The sequence below is a fragment of the Hibiscus syriacus genome, unplaced genomic scaffold (assembly GCF_006381635.1).
Source record: "Hibiscus syriacus cultivar Baekdansim isolate YM2019G1 unplaced genomic scaffold, ASM638163v2 tig00110388_pilon, whole genome shotgun sequence".
Lineage (NCBI taxonomy): Eukaryota > Viridiplantae > Streptophyta > Magnoliopsida > Malvales > Malvaceae > Hibiscus > Hibiscus syriacus.
The window spans coordinates 438,939-466,096 of NW_024062718.1; the positions used below are offsets into that span (position 1 = coordinate 438,939).

At 32.5% G+C, this 27,158-nt stretch overlaps 4 protein-coding genes and 1 pseudogene across 5 annotated transcripts; 3 read left to right on the forward strand and 2 right to left on the reverse strand.

The window, feature by feature from the left end:
* Positions 1 to 249: 249 nt before the first annotated feature.
* LOC120123016 lies at positions 250 to 2,907 on the reverse strand (annotated as a pseudogene).
* A 1,191-nt stretch (positions 2,908 to 4,098) lies between these two features.
* On the forward strand, positions 4,099 to 6,258 carry LOC120123009 (tRNA (adenine(58)-N(1))-methyltransferase catalytic subunit TRMT61A-like). Of its 2 annotated transcripts, none has more exons than XM_039142029.1 (4): positions 4,099 to 4,166; positions 4,710 to 5,212; positions 5,556 to 5,800; positions 5,998 to 6,258. In XM_039142029.1, the coding sequence occupies exons 2-4, from the start codon at positions 4,764 to 4,766 to the stop codon at positions 6,234 to 6,236; spliced, it is 933 nt and encodes a 310-aa protein (XP_038997960.1). In that variant the 5' UTR covers positions 4,099 to 4,166; positions 4,710 to 4,763; the 3' UTR covers positions 6,237 to 6,258. The 2 variants fall into 2 exon arrangements, with proteins under 2 accessions (XP_038997960.1, XP_038997959.1); XM_039142028.1 differs by having other exon boundaries at positions 4,106 to 4,164; positions 4,741 to 5,212.
* Positions 6,259 to 8,642: 2,384 nt separating this feature from the next.
* LOC120123020 (stemmadenine O-acetyltransferase-like) lies at positions 8,643 to 10,018 on the forward strand. Its single transcript, XM_039142039.1, has one exon. It carries the CDS (start codon positions 8,672 to 8,674, stop codon positions 10,016 to 10,018), a length of 1,347 nt encoding a protein of 448 aa, XP_038997970.1. The 5' UTR covers positions 8,643 to 8,671.
* A 5,607-nt stretch (positions 10,019 to 15,625) lies between these two features.
* On the reverse strand, positions 15,626 to 18,296 carry LOC120123048 (transcription factor MYB98-like). The gene is made up of 3 exons (XM_039142056.1): positions 17,548 to 18,296; positions 17,275 to 17,401; positions 15,626 to 16,255 (listed from the first exon to the last, which is right to left on the reverse strand). The coding sequence occupies exons 1-3, from the start codon at positions 18,294 to 18,296 to the stop codon at positions 15,626 to 15,628; spliced, it is 1,506 nt and encodes a 501-aa protein (XP_038997987.1).
* Positions 18,297 to 22,786: 4,490 nt separating this feature from the next.
* On the forward strand, positions 22,787 to 26,293 carry LOC120123049. Its single transcript, XM_039142057.1, has 6 exons — positions 22,787 to 22,858; positions 22,944 to 23,028; positions 23,147 to 23,286; positions 24,951 to 25,088; positions 25,329 to 25,410; positions 25,728 to 26,293. Exons 1-6 carry the CDS (start codon positions 22,787 to 22,789, stop codon positions 26,069 to 26,071), a joined length of 861 nt encoding a protein of 286 aa, XP_038997988.1. The 3' UTR covers positions 26,072 to 26,293.
* Positions 26,294 to 27,158: the final 865 nt, after the last annotated feature.

Below are 27,158 nucleotides of genomic sequence, written 5' to 3' on the forward strand. Positions count from 1 at the left end.
TTGAAAATCTTTAAGCAAATAGGTCCCAAGCTTTTACCAACTTACTCTTTTTAACTATTGGAACCATTAAAGTCAAATACCGAGTGTCCAATCTACTTAATAGCTTTAAGGATGAAGAAAATTATGATATATAAATTATGTAAATTTTAATTTATACAGATTTATTTATTTTAATGTTACTTTTTCATACAAAAGAAGAAGAAGAAATCCCTCAAGACCTGGTTTTCAACTCCATTTCTGCAAATCATGGAGTTTTTGATACTTCATCTGAACTACCAGTCCTTGAAGACTCGGAGAAAGTGCCCGAACCTAGAATTTTCCTCACTGCATTTTATATGAAACTATCTGAACTATAATAAGACTTTGTTGAACTTTCTGATTCTTAGACATTAGCGTCTAAGAATGGAGGCTGTTTTGGTACTGGGATTTCAGCATCTTTACCAGTTAGCATTTCAACTACTTCTGCCATTGATGGTCTTAAAGAAACTGAGGCCTGTGTGCATAATAACCCTACTTGAAGCACATAAATTGGGGCCTCTCTTGCTAATATTTCATCTCTTATGCAACAGTCAACAGCTTCACCTAATCTGTTCGATCTGTAAAGTGTCCAAACCTGAGGTCGAAAAAAGAGAGAAAAATAAAACACAAATTAGAGCTCTCATTTCATTTCCATTCATGCTTTAACCAAGATTTGGGAGCTTACTGTTTGTACAAGTGAAGCAGAGTCTTTTGAGAAGGTGGTATTCCTTTTACCACATACAATCTCAAGAACTAGAACACCAAAACTGTAAACATCTGCTTTCTCAGTGAGTTGTCCTCGAACAACGTACTCGGGAGCCATATATCCGCTGCATAAGATTAAGTATGCTCAAACACATATTCGTATCAAACACCTACATTTGAGTCTGTATACTTACAGTGTTCCGGCAACCCCAGTGCTGAGATGACTTCTATCGGGAGCTAAACATCGTACGAGTCCGAAATCAGCAATCTTTGGATTGAGATTCTCATCTAAAAGAACATTGCTGCTTTTGATGTCCCTGTGGATTATCCTTGTTTCAGAGTCAGACCCTCCTCCATGAAGATGTGCTAAACCCTCAGCTGTTCCAACAATAATTTCAAACCTATGCTTCCACTTTAGTTGTTTTGCCTTCTCCTCGTCTGCATATGCAAGTAAAATCATCAACAAGTTCAAACTAGTTACAAGAATGCTATGTTCCTCGGATTGTAATATTCCCATACCAATGTACGAATATGTGTCGGGTACTAATACGTAAAGCAAAATGAAGAGTCCGAGTAACATAGTAAGAACGAACGACCTATAGTGTTTAAGTATGTGTGTCTTGAAATCTTGATACAATGAAGGATTGAAACTGATTATGTCAGGAAAATGCAAGTTTGAATCATTGAAAGAGCAAACAATTACCGAAAATGAACTGATCGAGGCTCTTGTTCGGTACATACTCGTAAACCAGGAGACTCTCAGGACCTTCAATGCTACAACCCAGAAGTTTCACTAGATTATTGTGTTGAATCCTGCTGATCAGGCTTACTTCATTAAAAATTTCATCAACCCATTGTCTGGTATTGTATATCAATCTCTTTACTGCAACAATCTTCCCATTTGGAAGAATCCCCATGAAAACTGAACCAGCTCCTCCCTGGCCTAATTTCCTTGAAAGACTGAAATAATCTGTTGCTTTCTCAAGGGTTTCATACTTAAACTTCAAACCTGATTTGTCGAAGTTTCTTGAAATATGGCCGAGATTTTCGAGCTCTAGGAGAAACGCAAGGGATTGTTAATACTTAATAATGCATATGAATCTTGAGAAGATTATTTAGAGATTTTACCTTTTTTTCTCTTTGAAAATCTTGCATAAGTTACATAAGCTGCTGCAACAGAAAGCATTATGAATGCAGATGTGGCTGAAACAATGGCTATTATGACTGCAATTCCAGAAAACCCTGGCATTTAAAAAAAAAAGACATTCCATTATCCATTTTTTCATTAAAACAAACATAAAGAAGAGTTATGACAAATCAGAAACCTCAAAAAAGACAAGACATACCAGGACTATGTTCTGTCTCTCCCCTTTCATTGAAGAATTTCTCGGTTGAGTACCTCAAATAACAGCCAGTATTCAACCCTCTCCCTTCAGCCTTGGGCGAGCAGCCTTCGACAGCCATTGCCGCCTTGTGCAAGCACTCTCGACACCCTTCGAACGGGACACTATCCCAACACTGTGCCAATGCAAAAACCCCATCAACCGCCACTGCCCCGAATCCACCGTCTCTCAAAGCAATCTTAGTCACACTCGAAACGGCATAATCCACTTTCTTACCGAACAAATCAACTCTCTTGGTACTTTCTTGACCAAACATCACTACATCATCAGAACTGCAAATAACTTTATCAAAACTCGACGAAACAGACTCTCTATAAAAGCTGTAATTATCGTAACGCAAGAAGCATCCATCGAGAAAGATTCGAGCCGAGTTAAAAGGAAGACAACGCGGAATCTTGGCCCTCGAAGCCGCATAACAAAGAAGGCAATCTGTTTGTGAAAGATCTCGATGACACTGAGCCAACGCGTAGATTGGTGGCACTGAATTAAAGTGATACGTAGCGAACTGTCGAGCATTGATGGCTTCTGACAAGCCTCGCATCTCTTTAACAAAGCTTGGAACGAAGTTGGTTCCATTTAAATGATTGAATTTTCCACAGAGAAGAGTAGAGTTTGAGATTCTTGAATCGGAAACTGAGCTTGAGATTAACGAAGAAAAGATAAACAAGAAAACCCATTTCCAGCATGATTGTTCTGAGCCTGAAAATCGAATCAAATTCATGTTTGGCCTTCACTTTTGCTTGATTGTTCTTGAAAGTAAAAACATGCATGGGAAGAGGAGGATGAATGTGAAAAGGAATAATGGAAAAGTGAGCTCCTGCTGAACTGGAACTTTCACTTATAGCAGCGTTCATCAATTCAAATATGAACAAAATACACTAATTTATTGTTGGAAAGAGAAGTGAAAGGGGACCGACCATTTTTGTTCAGAGTATAATTACGGAGACGATAAACAGAGCAGAGATTGAAATAACAGCAACATGATCAAGTAGTAGTGAGTAGGCAAACAAACACGTTGATGTGCATGTGTATGTGGTAGGTGAGATTAGAAGAACCTAATTTCTGGTTGGAAAATGTGTTGATCCAATTAAGCTACGCCATTTCTGGTTGGAAAATGTGTTGATCCAATTAAGCTACGCCATTTCTGGATGCCCAAGTACTATACTACTAATAAATGTTCGGAAAAAAATAAATATTATTTTTTATAAAGGTTTGGAATTTAAATAATTTTATTTATAGAGTAAATATACGTTATTAATTAATTAAATTTTTTAATGAATTGTTTACATATAAATGAATATAAATACACAGGAAGTCTAGGTATGCAACAGATCTCGTCTATCCAATTAATCAGTGACAGACAAAAGAAAAACGATTGTCTTTCTGATTTTTTTTTTATATTTTAAATATTTTTATTTTTTAAAACTTTATAAATTCATTTTCGCTCTATAATATTATAATTTATTCAATTTAGTATACATACATCCATGCAGATAGTTAAAAATTAAAATACAATTTTACAAAAATTTATTATTTTGTGTACATATAATAGAAAAATACATCATAAATATATTTATTTAAATATTGTATAATGCATTTAAATAATTCCAATATTTAAATTTTTAATTTAAATATTAAATCATAAATTTTAACTTCTAAATAAGATACGTAACAACATCACAATTTTACTTGCTAAATATTTATAAATTTAACAAATATATCGAATTAGATGGAATGAAAAGTGAATTTAAAAAGAGAATAAAACATTCAGGCCCGAGCTAGTCATGGCAATCAATGGAACCCAGGTCCAAATCTATCTTGTCGCACATCTGTTTGAGCCTGATTTAATGGAATCCGACAAACAAAAGCCCATGAAAACCACACCCACACATCTTCCAAAACCCTATCCGGCCACGACCAAGTTTTAAAAAAAGCCCCGATTTTTTTGCTGCTTTCTTGCTTCTTCCATTGATAAACTTGAAAACTTCTAATTTTTTCCTCTGATAAATCTTGCCTTTTAAGTCAAAACTAAATCTTCGGGTAAGTATTTCTTTTTCTCTCAATTTTCTAGATTAACTATTCATGAAATAATTGATAGTGTTCCCCCCCCCATACTTGCTTCGAATGTATATGTATACTTTTTCATGAATTCGGGTCTTTTCTTGTGCTTGCATATGACAGTTTAATCTTAGTGGAACTTTGGGTATTTGGTTATATCTTTTTCGAAACTTGTGAACGTTTATAGTTGAATATACCATCTTTATGGGAAGTATTGTATGCACACTTTTGTACGTTTTATGGTTGAATGTGTATATGTAGTCTGTAGTTGCATATATTTCATGAATTTGGGTCTTTCTGGTATTGTATTTGATGGTTTAATCTTCATGGAACCCTGGGTATGTGGTAATATTTTTGTTTTGAAACTTGTGTACGTTTATAGTTGAATTTACTCTCTTTTCGGATAGAGAACTTTGGTAGTTTTTATTTTACAGTGGACTGAATTTACATAAGTTCATTGAAAGAAGAAAGAGACGGGATTTCCGGAATTTAATGAATATTAGCTTACATTGAACATATTTTCAGTATTTACAGGTTTTTGCTTCTATTGGTTCTTCGTAGAATTCAGCAATTTTGAAGATGTTGTTAATTGATCCCTCGAAGAAGATATGTTTCAATCGATGCATTAGAGATGGAGACTTGGCTATTGTCTATGAGAAACATGATACTATGAAGGCTGTTAAAGTGTGTGAGAATTCAGTTTTCCAAAATCGATTCGGCTTATTTAAACATTCTGATTGGATTGGCAAGTCATTTGGTTCCAAAGTGTTTAGCAACAAGGGTGGATTTATTTACCTATTGGCCCCGACACCAGAGTTATGGACTTTGGTTCTAAGTCATAGGACTCAGATTCTCTATATTGCGGATATTAGCTTTGTGATTATGTACATGGAAATTGTTCCCGGTTGTTTGGTTCTTGAATCCGGGACTGGAAGTGGATCGTTAACGACATCACTTGCAAGGGCTGTTGCTCCTACAGGACATGTTTATACATTTGATTTCCATGAACAGAGGGCTGCCTTAGCTAGGTAAGAAAATGTTCTTTTCTTCTGTGAGAGTGCATTGTTATTGTTGTCTTCTTTCTGATGAAATTTAAGTTTTAAAACTAGATTTGTGGAATATCATTTGATAATTGCTTTGATGTATTGTTAGATTCTGCATTTCTAGCTGCAATGTTTCAGAGTCTCGTTCTCTAATCTATTTGTGTTGTAAAGGGTGGCAGACACACCCTAGACGTTAGAAACCTTATCTTGCGTTAGATGCAAGGCTTGAAATAGCACTCGTAAATTCGTAACAGTGAAGGTGCAATATGTATATATGTATTTTTGTATGTTGGTTTATGCTGTTTACGATTTTTCTTGCCTTTGACAGAGAGGATTTCGAGAGGACTGGTGTGAACACTTTAGTGACCGTGGGCGTTACAGATATTCAGGGTGAGGGATTTCCGGATGAATTTTCCGGATCAGCAGATTCAGTCTTTCTCGACCTACCACAGCCTTGGCTGGCCATTCCTTCAGCTGGAAAAATGTTGAAACATGATGGAATTTTGTGCTCTTTTTCACCATGCATCGAACAAGTCCAACGCTCATGTGAAACTCTTAGATTGAACTTTACAGGTAGCTTTTCCAAAACTAGTGTATTATCTCTTGCTTCTGCAGTATTTTTTCAATACAAAATTAGGCTGCAGTCTAAGAAAAAGGGAATAAAAGGATTTACAAATATTGATATTCGAATTTCATATATGCACCGACTTTTCTTGGAACCGTTCTCTCTATCTATACATATATACATAAAGTGTTTGTAACATACACAGATATAAGGACTTTTGAAATACTACTTCGAACATACGAAGTCTCGGAGTGGAAAATGGATTGCTCAAAGGTTGAAGACGGTGGTTCCGTCAGTCCACCTGGAAAGAGGAGGAGGCAGTCTTCAAGCGAAGGAAGTGTGAGGGACAACCCAAGTTGTCCGGCAGTGATGGCTCGACCATCTGCTGATGCTAGAGGCCATACTGGATATTTGACATTTGCAAGACTTAAATGCATCTCTTGAAAAATAAATTTACCTTTTTCAGTTACTTTTATTCTATTTATTTTTGTTATTTTTATTCAATATTAAAAAAAACAATGAAATTCTAAATAGTTATAACTGTATTTTGAGCATTATTAAATAAAATTATAAATTGTATTATATTATGATATTGATATAAGTCTACCATAAACATGATGTGTATTTTAAAGTTAATCTATTTAAGTTTATTTTTAATAAAATTTATTCCCAAGTTTAAGTCGGCCTTGGAATTAAGAAATTTGAGTTGTTAGTTTACAACAAACTAAAAAATATTTTTTTCTATATTAATTTGTGGATTACATATATATTATTTTTTGTAATTTAACATGTTTTTCATCTTCTTTTATCATCACTCGTATAATATATTCATGTTGTCATGCTTTGACGTAACTGTGAGGATGGGATTCAGCCGTCATACGTACATGACCTCCTATATAGATTTTTAAAATCATATAGCGGTGTGACATATATATATATATATATATATTAAAATCACATAGTGGGTGAGATATATATAGGGTGAATATTCGATTGAATCAAGTCAAGTCAATAATTTTTAAGTTAATCGAGTTGATGAGTTATTTTATATCTTAAACTATTTGAAATTTTTTCTAATCGAACGAGTTTATGAAATTTGAATTGAGTCAATTTATTCGAGTTTCTATTTAAATTTAATTGTAAATATTTATAATGTTATGAACTAATTATTTTTAATTTAAACGATTTTCTATAATCATATACGATATACATATATATTTCTTCATATGTGATATATATATATATATATATATATATATATATACAAAGATGAGAGACTACACTTAAAAATCAATACACTAATTATTAAAAATTTCGAGTTACATTAAATTATTTGAGTTCTATTCTATAACTTAAACTTTATTTTTTAAAAAATTAGTTGAGTTGAAGTTATGAGTAGAGTTTTTTAGCATTTAATTAAATAAAAAATTATTTTTTTGAGTCGAATTTTACTCAAATATATATATATATATATATATATAAAAGTTGGATTTGATATATTAGTTTTCTTTTTTCTTTTACATACGTGATGAATTAGGGATTAGATGGATTCAGTTTAACCGAATTTTTGAAACTTTAAATCGTTTATTGGAAAATTCTACGGTGTATGTCGCATACCGCAATATATTACTAAAGCGACATACCGAAACGTATCCCCATTAAATTTATCTTTATTATGTAAATATTAAAAAATATAAAGATTTATTTAAAATTAATCATTTATTAAAATTTAATTATAATTTCAACTTATATAACTTAAAAATCCTAATTCTAAACAAAATAAATTACTTAAATTAATTATTATTTTTAATAAAAATTTATAATTTAATTATAATTATATTAAAATTATAATTAAATTTTAATAAATGATTAATTTTAAATATATCCTTATAATTATAATTCTATTAAAATTATAATTTTAATATTTACATAATAAGAATTTATTTAAACTATTGGGTTTTTTTAATGTAATTTAACCATTTCAAATAAAACACAAATAAGGAGGGTTGGAAAGGAATGTAATTTTACCATTAAAAAACAAATGGAAAAGATGACTAGAGAGTTAAGTGTGACGGCGGTTGCGGACAAACGATAACCGACAGTCATGGTTGGTTTGGTTGGGATGGCCAACGACCGGGGATGATTTTTAGAAGGTCATCGTGCATAAAAAAAGGAAAAAACAAACAGATGACGACCGATGCAAAAGGTAGAGTTTCTCCTTCGAGACGACTGACTGTTGGTCGACGATGAACTGGGTGACGACAAACGAAACCGCTTGATGTTGCAGCAGTTAATTTTTCGACGAGTTAAGGTGATCGTCAACGGTGTCTAATGCTGATGGCCGGTTTTAACTTATATAACTTAACAATCCTAATTCTAAACAAATTAAATTAGTTAAATTAATTATTATTTTTAATAAATAAATTATAATTCAATTAAGATTATAATTAAATTTTAATAACTGATTAATTTTAAATAGATCCTTATACTTTTCAATATTCACATAATAATGACAAATTAACTTGGGGTACGTTTTGATACTTCGTTTTAGTGGTACATTATTATATGCAACGTGCGCTGTAGACTTATTCATCGTTTATAATAATTTCATTATAATTGGTTTGGTATTTAGTTATTTTATACTAATTTATTATATAAAATATTTTCACCAACTCAGCCTGAATTCAAAGAAATCGGCTCAGCACGCCTCTCACGAAACAAAGAAAACTAGAATAATAAAATAAAGCATTCTTCCTTCGTGGTGGTCGTAAATGGCTGCTTTAATTATTGAGATATGTATATAAAATGGCAAAGAGGTGGTACAGGTAAGCCAATACAAGGCAGATTCATTAACTAAGCTCAAGGAAAGCAGCAAAGTGATGGAGAAAATGAAGGTTGAAGTTGTGTCCAGAAAAACCATCAAACCCTCCATTCCAACCCCTCACCATCTCAGAACATTCAATCTTTCTGCTTTAGATCAAGACGTACTTGCCATTCATTACGGCTCTGTCATCTTCTTCTACCCTTCCGACAATGTCGACTCCAATACTTCGCAAAAGTCTCGGTCACTCGAGAACTCCTTGTCCGAAATTCTGCTCCATTTCTACCCGCTTGCCGGTCAGCTTATGGATGCTGTAACCATACAGTGCAATGACGAAGGGGCTTGTTTAGTGGAAGCTAAATCTATGTGCCGGCTCAAGGACATTCTTGCTAATCCTGATCCCGAGAAGCTTAAGGAGTTGGTCCCGTCTACTGATCCTAAAGCCATCCGTTCCACTTTGGCTTGTATCTTGCTCGTTCAACTCACCAGCTTCGCTTGCGGCGGAACGGCTGTTGCGATATCCGTTTCGCAAAAATTTGCCGACGCCTCGTCTTTTTGTTCATTCATCCAGAGCTGGACTGCGATCAGCGGACGTGAATATGGCAGAGTCGAGTTACCGAAACTTGTAGGAGCGTCGCTGTTACCGCCTTTAGATACGGTATTCACACCCGTTCCTCCTCCGCCCACGACTCGTAATTGCAAGACGAAGAGGTTTGTATTTCGCGAACTGGCGATATCGAATCTCAAAGCTAGGGTTGCTACATCCATAAGGCAGCAGGACCTCAGGGATGCAGATATCGTGTTGGCAATCATACTGAGATGCGCTATGGTTGCTGCTGCTGCTGCTGCTGGTCGATCAAACCACGGATCGTCCACTCGGTCTCGACAGTCTGCTTTGCTAAACGTTGTGAATTTGCGTAAAAGAATGGATCCGCCTTTACCAGGAAACACCATAGGAAACCTGATACTTAAATACGCAGTGATGTTCCACAAGGATGATATGCAACTCCATCAACTGGTTGCTAAGATGAAGACCGAGTTCACCAACGTCTGCAACGACAAGGTGAAGGGAATCAAAAGCGAGAAAGGTTATAGTGAAATTCTCGAGACTCGTAGACAGATTGCTCAGCTCCTGAATGGCAAATCCGAAGACATCAACACCTTTACTTGTACAAACTTGTGCGGCTACCCATTTCATGAAATGGATTTTGGGTGGGGAAAGCCGACATGGGTGACTAGTCCAAGTGATTTCAAGAATCTGGTTGTCTTGCTCGATTCAAAATGGGGAGGTGTAGAAGCTTGGGTGACCTTGGACCAGCTAGAAATGGACATATTCGAACGTGACAAAGAATTACTAGCTGCTGCTTCGTTAAATCCTAGTGTCCTAAATTACAGTCGTATCTGATTGATTAATCTCTACATCCATGGATGAGTGGCTAGTTATTTTTGTATTGATTACTGTGTCTGTCAATTAAAAACATGAATACAATTCATCTTCTTAAACACTCCCAAAGCCTCATTGAACTGCCCACCCTGCGTGTGCCAATTAACCATTGCTTTCCAAAGCATAACATCTCTCGTAATCAATTCATCGATCACTTTAACAGCATCATCCGTGAATGATTTTTTTAATAATCTAGATGGTTACAAGATTGTATCTATTTAGAATTTTTTTAACTATTAACAACACATACGTACCCTACAAATATAGTTGTTCGAACCTAAGACTTCAAATGCCTTTTAAAAAAAATTAATTCTTACATGTAAATAGGGGTGTGAATGAACAGAGTTTTTGGTGAACTGTTCGTGAACCGTTTGTATAATGTTCGTTTATATTCGTTTATTAAGCTAAATGAATGAGTATGAACAAAAATTTTTATGTTCATTTATTAATCAAATGAACATGAACAGAGGTGTGTTTGGTTCGTTTATTTTTTTTATTTTAAATATTAGTGAAGGTACATCTTAAATTGAATATATGATGAAATTTGGAGTTTAAACTATGAATCTTAAGAAGTTTAAGAACTAGTTGTGTAATTTTACCATTTTCCCTTTTATAACACAAAAAAATATTCTTCCCGTTATTCCTTTTTCCCTTTTAGTCTAAACGAACATGTTCGTCAACACTAAACGAATATATTCGCAAACGGTAAACAAAAATGTTCATAAACACTAAACGAATATATTCACAAACATTAAACGAACACGTTCGCGAACATTAAATAAACAAACACGATCATCTTCAAAAATAAATAAACAAATACGAACATGATACTAAAAAATTAAACGAACACGAACCAAACATAAACACTTTCAAGAATAAATAAACGAAAACAAACACAAACTTATTTATTTAAATTTGATTCATTTACACCCCTACGTGCAAATCCAAATCCAACCCAAACATAAAAAGTCAATCCATGAATCTTCGGAACCTCTAAAACCTCCATAATATCACATCATCCCCCCGTACTTCAACCCTTTTAAAGGATAAACACTTGTGTTAAATTCATAAATTTTTATTATTTTAATAATTATATTTCGCCTATTTATTTATTTATTTATTTAAGCATAGATTAATTTTGTTGAACCATACAAGACTAAAGTTACAATGATTAAATCCTCATATAAAAAAATTATTGTATTTTAAGACTAGTTGAAGATAACGATAAGTTAATCGGACGGTTATAATTTATCCTTTTTATTGTAAGTGAGAGTCGAATTAGGAGAATTAAGATTCAAAGTTGAATCTTCTATTTATTGGATGTCAAATTTTAAAAAGGGATTCACTGTTCCACAATCTCAATACGATATCAGTAATACGGTAAAATGAAACCACGTATCAAAATGTTTGTTGGCAGTGAGACACCATCCATCACCAATTGTCATTTGTGACAGTTTTAATATCAAAATATTCGCATATTGTTTTTTTTTTCTTCACGAAATTCACTCTATATCAACGAAATAACACATTTTCAATGAAATCATCGATACATTAGAAAAATTACAACTTTAAAAATTCTCTTTTACAATTTAAAAATGAAATAGAGTTTACATTAAAGTGATGTTCATAAAACTTATTTTAGACTTCAATTTTTTTAAAAATGCAACTAACATAGTAAAATGATATTACTTTTTTCCTCAACAGTAAACTTCAATTTCTTAAGTACTTGAATTTGTATTTTCTTGCTATATCAGTTTGTGACATAAAACTCATTGTAGAAGTAAAGCTAATGACTTTATTTTTTTCAATTTTATTTATTAGTTTTTAGAATTATAATTCATTTTAATGTTAGGATGAATTAATAGTATCTTGATGTAACGTACCACTCGCCAACTTCTATGACCATACGCTGCCATGCATATAACTATAAATGATTAATATAATACATTTTAAATATTTAATAAAACACGTCAACTAAAAAGATAAATTAATAATAAAAAGAAATAATGTAACAAAATAACCCTAACGTTTGACAGTAGTTTATCGTATTATTTTTTTGGAACATTTGTACACTGAACGTTTATTTTTGGGTCAAAAATAACCCACGTTGAATGAAAATAGTCAGTCAACTGACGATCAACGTAGGGTGCTGATTAAGCGTGCACGCGTGGAAGAGAAAGTTGACGTGGAAGTTCATGTCTCCATGCATTATCGGAGGATCCAATCCATGAAGATAGTCGAGTCCCTTGGCGATATCGACATCAATCGAAAACCGCTGTTTCCAGTTCATTAATTCCGGGCATTTCCGATGAAGCAACGCGTCTTGCAGATTACCGTTCGACATGAGCTCATAAACCAGGAGCATACAATGTCGTTTCATGTCGTAAGAGAATCCATGGACCGAGACGACGAGGGAAGAGTCGAGCTTGGAAACGAAAAAGAGCTCGTTTGGAACTCCTGTTCGCCCTGGAGCGAGCCTACGTCCATCACCTTGACGATGACAGTCTGATTGTCGTTGTTGTGGTTTCCATCGTGGTGGTTAGGGATGGTAGCGAGATAGATGGAGCCAAATCCCCCCTGACCGAGGCGGCAAGAGACAGAGAGCCAAAAAAACACGACGAGAGACCCAGGTGCATTTAATTTTCATTGTGCACCAATCGGAGAGTGACACGTGTCACTCTCGGATTGATATGAATTAATACTATTAAAATATGAATATTAATTTTTAAAAAAAAGTTGTGACAGTGTCACGTCAGCGATCTTAATGACATGGACTTCCACGTCAACTTTTCCCTTCATGCATGCGTGCTTAGTCAGTATCTCGCGTTACCGCAAGTTGATTGACGATTTTCATCCAGCGTAGATTATTTTTAACCCAAAAATAAACGTTCAGTGCACAAATATTCTAAAAAAATACGAATAAATTTGACACTATTGTCAAACATTAAGGTTATTTTGTTACATTATACCTTTTTATTATTAATTTATCTCTTTAGTTGACGTGTTTTATAAAATATTTAAAATTTATTATATTAATCATTTATAGTTATATGCATGGTCATAGAAATTGACGAGTGGTACGTTATATCAAGATACTATTAATTCATCCTAACATTAAAATGAATTATAATTCTAAAAAACTAATAAATAAAATTGAAAAAAAAAAATAAAGTCATTAGCTTTACTTCTAAAATGAGTTTTATGTTACAAACTGATATAGCAAGAAAATACCAATTCAAGTACTTAAGAAATTGAGTTTTACTGTTGAGGGAGAAAGTAATATCATTTTATAATTTTCATCCGGTGTGGGTTATTTTTAACAAAAAAATAAACGTTTAGTGCATAAATATTCTAAAAAAACAATACGAGTAAATTTAACACTATTATCAAAAGTTAGAGTTATTTCATTGCATTATGTCTAATAAAAATATAACGTAAATATCTCAAATTAATTAGCAACGCGTGTCAATAATATATTCAAGACTAATAATAAGAAGAAAAAAAGAGATTCCCAAAAGCAAACAAATTGGTTTACATTATGCAATTAATACCATCTATCTGTGCATATAATGTATGAATGGATGGATGTACATGTACATATATACATATGATGAAAATAATATCTTTCATATATATAATTTGTCGATAACTTTTGATATTACAAACCTTGCAATGTGAAACAAGAGACGATGAGATGATACAAACAATGCTTGTTGATCAAATGAATAACAGTACGAGTGCGAGCCGGCCCAAAAAATACTAGTACAAGCCACAATCCAGTGCAATAAACTACCAGAAATTTTCTCTTGTACAACCTAACATAATACATACATATAATATGACATGCAAAATCAATATCAATATTATTATCAAAGTCAATCATAGAATTATCCCAGTACACGAGTAACACAAATCAATAATTAGAGAAGTAGACTTGCCTTGAGACAAAATTTCTTTAATTCGAATACAATACAATAATTAATAGATTATAATAACAAATAAATCATAACACAAGAAATCGCTCAGGCAGACATATGTAACACAATAAAAATACATTTTAACACCAGACTGCATATAGACGCACACCTAGAATAGGTAAAAACAATTAACTACTAAAATATTAAAATAAAAGCATTATTTAAATCGTGATTTTTTTTTGAAAATTTAAAATAATGACATCATATAAAAATATAAGAAATTGAGTTTTACTGTTGAGGGAAAAAGTAATATCAAATTATATGTTAAGGATAATACGCTGACATCATATAAAAATATAAGAAATTGATAATGAAATAATATTATTTTATGATATTGTGTTTATTATTTTATAGAAAACGTTTGTTTCATTAGAAAAAACATTTAGAATTATAATAAAGATTTATAATTATAAACGTAAATTAAACATATAATAAAAATATATTTCTATAATTATTAACACAAGAAATTAACCGCTTAAAATCACACAAGGACTATATAAGGAAAATGTTAAAAAATTAACAAAAAAAATTCGAACAAAAGATAGATGTGAACAGATCTAACCACATCGGTAAACAAACCATAAAATGGAACAAACTATTGAGAGACCACCGAAAAATCGCAATTCAGAGTTGAACGACGTGAGAAAACTATCAACGAATACAAATCGTTTATCCAAATCCAATTTGAAGGTCAAAAGCATGGAAGATTAACATGGTAAGAAATAAGCATCATCTTGATCAGTTGTGATAATATCAAATTCAACCCTGAAAGAAAAATAAATAAAAAAACGACCAAATAATAAAAAATGTGACAAAAAGAATTAAGAAACGTTTCATAAAGATTGAATTATTAAAAATTAAAAAAAGTTAAAGATGTAATATAAAACAATAAATGAAAAATAAGAAATATTAACGTCAACAACCAACACTAAATTTAGTGTCCTCGCCTATAAGATAAGAATTAAATAGAAGTCACGTTTAAGGTTTTAAAAGAAAAAGAATTGATAGTATATTTATTTAATTTATAATATATAATACATTTTACAATATTATATAGATTAGATTAAAGATAAATATTTGTGAGGTGTAAATTTTGAAAACCACTTACGGGATGGGGTTTTTATTTTTTATTATAATTTATTTTATTTTCAGAAAATATCAACCAACCTAAATTTTAGTGATTAATTAGAAATTTAATCCCAACATATATGATATATTTAAGAATTTTGTTTACATAAATTCATTTATAATTTTAAAAGATTACTAAAAAAATCATACTATATAGTTTGTAAATTAAATAAAGATAAATCAAAGATTATATAAAAACACAAACTTTATAGAAATTAAACAGTTGATAGTTCCTGATAAAGTTAAGGATACATATGTCCCAAACATTACCACATAAACCTTAAAAACACACAAACACAAATTAACCTTAAACAAACAAAGTTCAGTTCTTAACCCTATATATATTGTCATAAGAAAACGACTTTAAACCTTGTCTGTTCCTCTTGATTACACATTCATTTTCTCACCTTCGACCCAAACACTAACTTTAAAAGTTTTTCTGTTAGGGTTATGATGATATAAACTAGAGACTTCCCTGAGAGATCATCTCCAGCAAATCCAGCTCCTTCCTCAACGAATCCATTTCCATCGGAACCTCGAAACTCTCCATGGCATTGCTGCTGCTTCTACCTTCTGCAAGGAGCGATCCAAAGCTTTGATTGCGTTGATCGTTGTAAACATTTGCATCGAAGCTGTAATCCATTTCCTCCTGCTGCTGCTGTTGACGCTGACGATGAGTATGGTGATTAAAAGCTTCCATTTTCCAACCCGCAGCGTTGAAAGCCGAGTTTTCGAGTTGCACCAGGTGTGGGTTAGAGCTGGTTTCAGGGTTGGTGATTTCGTACACCATCTTCGCGTTGTCGAGTTGGGTCGTCAGTGGCTGCAGCGACGATGTCGATGATGTCGATACCGAAGCCGAGGCTGAGGCGGAGTTTACTGACCTGATGTAGCTTTGGAGAAGAGAAACTTTGGGAGTGCTGCCGTCCCTGGCTTTCCGACCCGTCTCTTGCCTTCGCATGGTGGCGTTCCAGTGGTTCTTTATAGTGTTCTCGGTGCGTCCTGGGAGTTTCTTGGCTATCTCCGCCCATTTGTTTCCTATTTCTTTGTGTATTGCAATCAGTATCATGTCTTCTTCTTCACTCCACGAATCCTTCTGCAAATTCAAACAAAGCCAAATAACTATAGAAAATAATCGATATTCATTTTTTTATACATAGAATGAATTATTTTATTGTTTATCAATCTGCTTTATTATTTGTGATGCACGATGAGTGTTGATATTTATATCCTTGGAATGAATCACGTAATAGTTACTATATTTATTAATATAAATTATTTATATAATATGATATAAGTCTAAATTAATTCAGATCACTCTCTACCCTAGATCAAAAGATATTGAACAATTAAATATGTTTAACCTTACGATCTCTTATATATTATAACAATTATAATACTAATTGAACAAAGCTTGATCAATATGTATAATCATATTGTGAAGCATTTTTTTTAATGTAAAGCATTTTATGCAATGGTCTTCATTTTAAAAAGCAAAACTAACCTGCTTAATTTTTATTAAATTTTAGGATTACAATTTATTGTTATGATAAGCACGAATTAATTATGATTTGGCCTAACTAGCATTGGCCAAACTGCATGATAATATGCGTTGTCACGCACATAATGACAAAACAATAAAATGGTAAATTTTTAAAGACTTCAGAAAATACGTCAAATAAAAAAAGCAACAACAAAAACCGTGATGTAAATGTTTCCATTTACCTATCGACGCGTGTCAATTAAATTTGAAATACTCATAACTGAAACAAATTAGTTTTAATTTTTACAACTAATACCATTCATTCATATGATGTATGGTTCAATGTATGTATATCAACATAGATGCATATGATGAATGACATATATACTTTTATATGTATAAAAATTAGTTTTAATTTTTATATGTATGAATGGATGTCCATATGTTGAATACATCTTTTATCCAAGGTGTGTATATATATATATATAGATGTAAACATATGATATGCATCATATATATACATACATACATACATACATACATACATACATCATGAATGTATGTATGTGTATGGTTAATGTGTTGATGGGAGATGAAAGAGGAAAAGAGAAGAGGAAATAAGGTAAAAGAACCTTAATATCGGGCCTTAGGTGGTTATGCCATCTCTCTCTACACTGTTTTCCTACTCGTCCCTTCAGCAGCTTAGCGATTTGAGACCATCTCTTTATTCCATGCCTTTGTACCAAATGTATCAACAATCTAAAAAAGAACATACATACACATATATGATCAGATCTTCATATAAATCCTGATTTTAAAGGGAAAAGAAACAGAAAACCCTAATCAAACAAAACAAGTGAACAAAAACATAACAAAATGGGGGAGAAAAAGTTAAATTTTCTTACCTGTCTTCCTGAGGAGTCCATTGACCTTTGACTAGATTAGTTTTGTTAACATCCCTGATAACTCTTTTGGATTTGTGGAGCCTTCTGTTGTTGTTATCGTTCTCATCGACTTTGTTTCGATTATTATTCCCGTTTTGATCTGCAGTGACGCATGAGACTTCTTCTCCCAGTTTTGCAGCCACATACGGCGGTGTTTGCTCTTGCTGCTGATAACTCTGACGGTTTTCGTTCTCCGGCGGGGACAGTAGGGGTTGAGCTGAAGGTTTGTTTTGAGAAAAATCCCAGCAGGGTTGAGTTTGAAAGGCTTGGAAAATCAGGCCATTGTTTGAAGGAGTACCATGATCCGGTACTGTAAACGACAGGGAAGGGATGTAAGCATTGAGATCACTGGAGAAACCACCGGTGGTGTAAGGCTCCACAAAAGGGTCGCTGCATGCGGAGGAATCCTGAAAGAAAGAATTCTTTGAAGACCCATCGACGGAAAACTGATGAAAATGGTTTGGATTTTTAGGGAGAGAGCCGTTGTTGGTAGCACCGGGAGTTGAGTTACAGGCATCACGGTCTTGGTTAAGAATAAAGTTGTGAACAATGGATTTGGAAGATGATGCAGAAGGCGCAGAAGCATCACCGGCCAAAGAAAAGTTAGAGCCGTTGAACTCAGGTGGTTTGAAAGAAGAACTGGCGTTATTTTCCGGAAAAAGGCTAGAAAGGAAAGGAAAATCATCTCTAAAGCTTGCATCAAACTCCATGCAGGCTGAACAAGGAAGGAGAGAAGCAAAAAAGAGAAAGACAAAAGCTTGAAGAGAAATGAAGGGAGGCTTAATGTTTGTTTTGCAAAAAAGGAGTGAAACTAATGATTTATAAATACACAAGGTAAGTTTCTATGTGGGGCTCTTCTTATTTATTTTTTAATACACTTTTATAAAAAAAAACAAATATTAAAAAATAAAAAAGGCGAGAAAATTGAATTATTTGGCAATATTTGAAACCCTTGATGAAATTGGAAAACAAAGGCTAATATTGAAAGTTGAGAATGGCTGTTAAACTTCCAAGTCAAGTGTTGCAAAATGAAAAAAATGGACCCAAATTAATCATTGGGTCGTTAGAAAGATTTGTATTTTAGGAGAAATTCTTAGGTTAATCGAAACGAGACGTGGGAGACATGGACAGGCCCTTCGATTCTTTTTAAGCCAAAAAATTGCCCTAAAACCCTTCATTTTAATCCCTTCTCTTGTTAGTTTCATACCACCAATTAAATGGTTTTAATTTCATGAGTCCTGCTATAGTATTTTTGCTTAAATTTTATTATTTTAATGAATTTTAATTTTTGTGGGGACAATGAAATATGAGAGAGTTTGGCTATTTTAAGGGTGTTGATTTATATTTTCCCCATCTAGTTAATTTGATTTTGATTTTCTCTTTAATTGCATCTTTCAATGCTTTGTTGATAATTTATAATTTCTAAGAGAAAAAATTTTGGGACCTCACTAACACTAAATTAACGTTTTAATATTTCATGACATAAACGAAAATTTTGCATTATTTGTAGCTATATTCTTGAATTCATTTCACGAATAAATTAAGTAATTGAACTTTCTAAACCAATATATATAATTTTTTAACTGAAAATTATCTAAGTATATATAGTAAAAATGAAAATGATATATGTTTATATTGTTTTCTAAAGAAAAATATTAGTGAGTATTTAATTGTATTTAGTTAAGATATTGTACCTGTACTGTACTTTATTTTTTAAACTTAGTGAAAACAGTGTACTAATTTAATTTTTAAAAATAATTTTTTAATTAAAAATATTTATCGGTATTTATATACATATGTTAATCAGGTTGTTCATTAAATTACATTCACATGTATTAGAATTAATCACACCAATTATGTGATTAGAAAACTCTTATCAGTTAATTGAATAACCTTTAATTTTATTTTTTTACCTAATTGATATTGATGTCTTTAATTTGTGGTATCAGACTTGAATGTTTATTAATAATATAAATATAAATATAAATAAATGTGCATGGATTTTTTTAATTCGTAAAAGAAGCAGGTGAATCCCACAGAAAAAATATTTTATTTTATTTCTTGAGAAAGTATTTTGGAACTATAAATTGATTCTTTATGAGGAAAATTTGAGAAATTGGGAAAAAATTTAACTGAGGAAGGTTGGATTTAGAGAGCTTAGCAATGTGTCAAAGATTTTTCAGTAGAATCACTTGGTCTTTGTAACTGAACATTTATTATTTTTCCATTTTCAGTCTAAAAGTAAATGCATCCCAGATTTATTTTATGTTTATTTATTTTTCAAATTTTCATATTAAAATATAAAGATTATTACTATTAGTGAAAAATATAAAATTATGTTATTTTTATATATATCATTTAATTATATTAATAATTAGTAACATTTGATAATATTATAATATGTTTGTAAAATAATTTTAAATATAAGTATATAAAATAATTAATTTTAGAATAAGAAGAAAATTTACAGTTTCTTTCTGCCTTTTATGATGTCATTCTCAGTTGAGTTTTGATTCTTTTCACACTTCAAAACTAGGGTAGTTGAAGCCCAATAGTAATTGAGGGAAATTATTTGAAGTACAATTTTGATTGAGTTAACGCATATTTTTATTTTTCGTGATCTCTATCTTTATAGCTAATTATTTTTTTTATCTGTAAAGGTAGACAAAGTTTAATAATATCAAATATAGTCTCTTGTATATGTCTTATTTGGTTTGGGTATTTTTTGTCTTAAATTTATAATAGTTATTATTGTTTCAGCTTCGATTTTATGGGCATGAATGAATTGATTTATGATAAAATCCCTACAAAAAATATGATTATTTTTTAAAAAAAACTTCGAAAATAATAATGCACTAAGACTAATATGTAGTTAATTGATGACAAAACATTGTCATTGATATAGGGATGTCAAAATCAATGTATGAGTATGTGTTAGAGAACAATATATTGAATTGACACGCTATAAATATGTTTTTTTAGATTATTATGTAATAGTCACAATATTACTCATAGTGATAAATATGTATACAATCCTTTGATTTGAAATTGTCACTATCCAAACATCGTGAGTAGCATATTTTGACACAATCAAATGTTTATCGTAACTAATAGTACTATAAATATAAATAAGGATCATATGAATACACATGTCTATTAAAATAAGTTAAATATTGTACTTTGAATAAAACATAATGGTAATCCTTTAATGACAATACTTTTCTAACACGAATTTTGATCTACTAACCTACAAATATAAACATCTAAAATTGATTACAAGCTCAGTGACACACTTCTTTTATACTATATATTATGCTGTGCAGTCCATAAATATAAACGTGTGACACAAGTATAAACAAAGATACACGAGTCTAACATGTATTATCACCATGAAGAATATCATTCTTACAAACATTGTATACTACATAAGAGTATCATAGGTCGTAAAGCTAGTTCAAGACTCTAGGACTTATCCACACAATCATTTCAATACCAATAAGTTATATGGTATCACCTGACAACAGATATTAGATAGTAATGGTATATGATATCACTAAGCATAAGATATTATATAGTAATTGTACATGGTATCACTAAGTATCAGATATCGAAGATAGTGGTGGTTCTGGATATCACTAAGCATCAAGTATTATTCTCTGTCTAGCATATATGTAAGTGGCGATCGCCTAGTATCACTGCCCATACAATTGCCAATATCCATACAATTTTTTATCGTACGCGATTATACACATAAACAGATGCCCGTATGACACACATAGCAACAGTCCAATCAACATAGTGCGACTAATACAATTACAATATTTGCTCATTAACAACGAATAAGTCTCTCACATGAATCACCACATGATTTATTTTCGATTATGATTCATCCTTTCTTAGTATTAAGTGGGTGGGTGTTGGCAGTGGGGTCTATCATCCTAAGGCTTTTTGCGAGTTGATTTCGTGTGAGAGTGTAGTGGGGTCTATCATCCTAAAGGTGTGTTTGGTTGGGGAATGTGAGATTCCTATGGGAATGGAATCTACATTCTCCCGTTTGGTTGGCCGAGAATGTCATTCCCGGTAATCTTATATTACCAATAATGGATTTTTTGGATATATTACCGGGAATGTCAATTACCTCCCTTTCATTAAGTATTGTTGGATTACCGGTGTTTTGGATTAAAATGCCCTTTAAAAAAATTCTTTCAAAAATATTCTTATTCAATCATTGAATAATAAAAATTCTACGAAAGTTAAATTACAAATTTAACCTTAAACTATTTTAGATTTACAAAAAAAATCTATAATTAAAATATTATATGAAGTTAAGTGGTTAAAATAAAATTTTACCCTTTCATTAAACATTTTTATATTTTTAATTTTGTAAAAAAATTATATAAATTTTATGAATTTAATTTTTTTTTAAAAATATATAAATATTTTCTAACTTGTTAAAAAAATAAATATATAATAAGGATAATTTGGTCAAATATACATTCTAATAATCTTTTATTCCTTTAATCAAACATAGTAATTTTACATTCATACTAAACCAACCAAATACAAAATACAACATTACCAGTAATTATATTCCCTGGTAATCTTTTATTCCCACTATCAAACACAATAATCTTAAATTCCTGCTAAACTAACCAAACACAAAATATAACATTCTCGTTAATCCTATTCCCTGGTAATCTTTTATTCCCACTGATAATCTTACCTTCCGTGAACCAAACACACCCTAATTCTTTTTGCGAGTTGATTTCATGCGAGGGTGTGGAAAGAAGTAAGTTTTGGAGTATCGTCTGGCCAAACATTGCTCCCCCTAAAGTGGAGATCTTTGTTTGGAAAGCAGTTAACGAGACAATTCCAACTATTGTGGAACTGCTGAATCGAGGGGTAAGGGTCCAAGATTCTCAGCTGTGCGTGCTCTGCAATTCATGTCCCGAAACTGTCATTCACCTATTCTGCCATTGCCAAGTTTCCTGGTCAATCTGGGCTCGCTGGTGGCAGTTTTGGAAACTGTCCTTTGTTACTCCAGGTTCAGTTCGTTCCTTTTTGGAACGGTGCTCCGATCAAACGCAATGCAAAACCAATTTGGAAAATGGGTTTATTTGGTTTCTTTTGGTCCATCTAGCTGAATAGAAGTGATTATTTGTTTAACAACAAAAGAATTTCTGCAGAGCTTATTTTCGACATGGCTGTGTTAAGGACTGCTGTATGGTCCAAGTACAAATGGCCTGAATGTGTTCTTCCCATATCTGATTTTGTAAGCCCCCCCCCCCCCAAGCTGCCAGTGTTTTCGCGGTTCCTCCGATAACTAATGGTTAAGTTTTTGCTACTGCTTTCTGTAGAGGTTGTGTGCCTGTGGGTATTCGTTTTTGATAATGTTCGCCTTATTGGGTCGAGTATTTTTGCCTGGTGTTTCTGTTTGCATATGTAGCAGCTTTTGCCTCTGATTCGGGTGGTGTCTAAGCGTGGGTAATCGGCTAGTTCCTGTTTTTTCTGCGCTCGTGTTTCACACTCTGTAGTCTGGTTCTTTTAACTGGCATGGAAGGTGTGTTTCGGCGGTTGTCTAGGCGTCTCAGCACTGCTCTCTTCCCTTGTCAGTTTCGCTGTGATCGTGCTTGGCTTCTGGTCGGTTTCTTAGGATGGTACTGTCCCGCCATCCCCGATCCAAACTGTGGGACTGATCGCGTTTCTTCCCATGCTCATCGCAAGGCTTGTTCTATAGGGTGAATGGTTGTCTGCGGGTTAATATTTTTTCTGTGAGGGATACTGTCGTGATGTGTTTCGTGTTTATGACCTTGTAACTTGACATTGAAATGGCCACTCTCTTTCTTCGGTTTAAGTTTAGGGAGATTTTCTAAAGAGGTTCATTTTTTTTATCCAATTTTGTATGTGGCGGAGTTAATACATACAAAATTACCTCTTTGCAAAAAAGAATATAAAATATGTTAGTAGTTTATGAGTCTTAACAAGTCTTATCGAATGATTAATAAGAGGTTATTCAAGTTTCGAGGAGTTTACAATCCTTTCTATCGTATGAGGGAAATTTGGTCATCTTATTTTAAGAACGTTCAAGTTTAAATTGAGTATATAATCTAAATTTCTTCAATTAATTATCTATTTTTGTTGATTTTATCTATCCTAAAATTTTATTTGTGCTTATTCCGTATATTAATTTTATGTTATTAACATATGCATATTCACTCTTAAAAATATTTCTGAATCCGTTGAATTATAATTAATGCGTTTGGAATGTTTTCTGCTGTACTTTGTTATCTTGTTCGAACTGTCTGTGTCCTGAGTAAGAACAAATTTTTGACATTTCTACTTTTACTTGCAATTGATCTTAAGAACATAATGAAATGAATCAGGTTCCGGAAATTTCAATGTTAGCATTTAATAAAAGCATTCCAACCTTTGAATGTTAAGTAAATTTGAAAGGCAAACATATAAATTATGAATTTTTATATACTTTTAAAAAATGTTTTTTAGTTTCTTAATTATTATTTAAAAACACTAAAATAAAATTGAAATTAAAAATATTAAAATAAAATTAAATATTATTTATTAATTTAATATATGACATCATCAGCTTTAACCGTAATTATAAAAAATAAAATAAAATTATAGTTTAGTATCAATTTTTTAACTTTACATTATACCTTATTAGTTTTGTCTATTATCAAGAAATTATGATCATTTAAAAACATAAAAGTACTTTAGCCAAACCTAAATTTCTCAAAAGAAAAACATAAAAGTACTTTAGCCAAACCTAAATTTCTCAAAAGAAAAACAAAAAATACCGGGTCATCGCTTTGCTAAACCAAAAGCACAATCAAAGAAACGAAGCTGACTAATGTGAGTTTAATGTAAGGCCCTAATGTACAAAATTTGTCAATATTTGGTATCAAATCCAAAAGAAACTCCAAATCTTGTTAATATTTCATTCAACCAAGAACAAAAATTGTTCAAATCCAAACATTTTAATAATTATTGATTACTTCTAAATAATTTAATGATTATTTTAAATTAAAATAAAGTCAATATATCGAGGATTTATTAAATTATTTTGAGTTAAGATCAATTTGATAGAATGTATAAATTATGAAAATTAAAACTGTTATTATAGCGTGCCATCTCACTATTTCAGTTAGGTAAATGGTTAAACCTAACGGCCGATGATCAAAATAAAAATAAAATGTAACGTTAAGAATGATTTTGAGAAAAAAATAATTAAATGACTAAAATGAAAATGCAAGAATAACTGGGTGATCAAATAGGAAGTTTACCCGTGTTTTTAGTCAACTTTTTTTAAGAAGCAACGCAGGCCCTTCTTGCTTCAAATTATACAGGCGAGCTTGCAATCTCTCGCGTTCTCTAATGGCAATTCCCATTTAATTAAGTCCCCCATCGATGAATTCCTTCATTTCATTTGTTTTACTCTTTGGCAGCCGGCCCTTCTCCGTTCTTCTCTTCACTACACCAAAGCAGTAAGTGCTTCTACTGAATTTACTAATTCATTTATCTAATCTTGCTTTGGATTTTGCATAATTTCCTTTAATGGTTTCTTTAGTTTACTTGATGAAACTTCATTTCATTTCTTATCGTTATCATTTTGTTAGTTTGTAGTTTTATATCCGTTCCGTTGTTTTGATTCAATGATGGTTAGTATCTTTGGCTGTTTTCTATTCAATGATTTGATCTGATCCGAGTTAAATTTCGCGGATCAGTTCAAGAGGAACGGCTATGATTGGAATCCTTCCAGGGACCCTTTGGATTCTGTTTACGCACCACTAGGAGACCTCCATCAGGGTAAGTGGAAAAGGCACAATGAAACACACACACATATCAAAGCAATACGTACTACTGAATTTACTTCATTTTCGTCGCCCTCTACACATTTCTTGCTTTAATTTTGCTGAATTTCCTTTAATTTTGGTTTCTTTAATTACTGAGGAAATTTCGTTTCATATACTCTTTCTATTTTATATCTAATTGTTTGAAAGAAATTTCAGTGTCATTTACTTGCTTCTTTCTTTCTATTTTTGTTCTGCAAATGTGAAAAATCGTTAGTGTTTTTGGCTGTTTTCTGCCCAATGATTTCTTCTGATCTGAGCTAAATTTCCCAGATCCGTGCAAACTCAGCAGCCCTGACATTGTTTGGGACAGCGCCACTTCATTCTTAAACAACTTTACACAGTCACTTCTAGCACATAGACTGCCCGATGACAACTGGGGTAACTTGTTGATCTCGATGCCGAGTGGAAGCAATAATCGTGACCAACATGGAGCGAACGTGCAACTGTTGCCCGGTGACAACCAGGTGAACTCATCAAGCGCGATGCCAAGTGGAAGCAACGAAAGAGATCAACATGGAGTGAACGGGCAACTATTGTTGCCCGGTAACAACCTGGTGAACTCGTTGAGTTCGATGCCTAGTGTGAGCAAGAGGAGGCCGGGAATTAGTTTCTGATAACTTATCAAAATCTAAAGGAAAGGGCAAACTGAAACGGCTCCGGCGCCAGGGAACCGTTTTTAGCATTGAATCATCAACTTCCAGGAAACAACCAGCACCGACCAGGAAAGCAGTGAGTTACGAAGAGTGTATCAAGGGGAAATCTGTGGGGGACAGTGCCAAAGTTTTGATAGATCGAGTCCTCAAAAGGATTCTCTTACCTGAACTTAGTACTTCATATTCAATGCACATTATTGTTATTTATTATACATATATGTCGAAGGTAAAAGTTTCCACATTAATTAGAAAGGATTGGACTCTGCTTTATAAAAGTAAGGGTTATTCCTACCCTCACCTTTTCTTATTAGATACAACTGTGAGGATACTTCTCCCTTCTAAAGGGAACAATACCTTATCAACTAGTAAATGAATGATTGAACTATGGCATTGTAACCAAAGGCCTACCCTTTTCTCATGAAGTGCCTTTTTTTTAAGGGAATAATACCTTAAAGTCTATCAACTTGTAATTGAAATGATTGAACTATGGCATTTGTAAGCAAAGGCCTATACTTCTCTTATGAAGTGCCTTTATTTGAAGGGAATAATACCTTAAATCCTTGCATTGACATTGTCTGTAGGTTGTAAGATGAAGGCCCTGCAAGGTCACTTAAGCCTTACCTACGAGCAAAAAAAAACCATGGCCAGCTGGACTCCAAAAAATTAAGACAGATATGGAAGCTGTGGGAGCTGAACTTGATAGAACTAAGCAAGATATCATGAACATACCGGTCAATCACAAGAAAGGTACATTAACAGAAGCTGTGGCAAAGCAGAAATTGATAGATGCAGAAAAGGAGTTAAAAAGATTCCTACAGGTAAGCTACTGTTCATATATCTAGTTGCTATGTTTGATTTCATGATCCAAATCTCCAATTTAACTTCGCAACGATGTTTTTTTAGAATTTGCAAAACGCAAGGAAGGTGTTAAAACAAATATGTCAGGTATGCTAATCTTCACAAATCAAGTTATCATGTTAGATTTCATGACCTAAATCTGTAATTTAACTTTTGAACTTGGGGGCTTGAAAAAACAAGGAACCTTGAT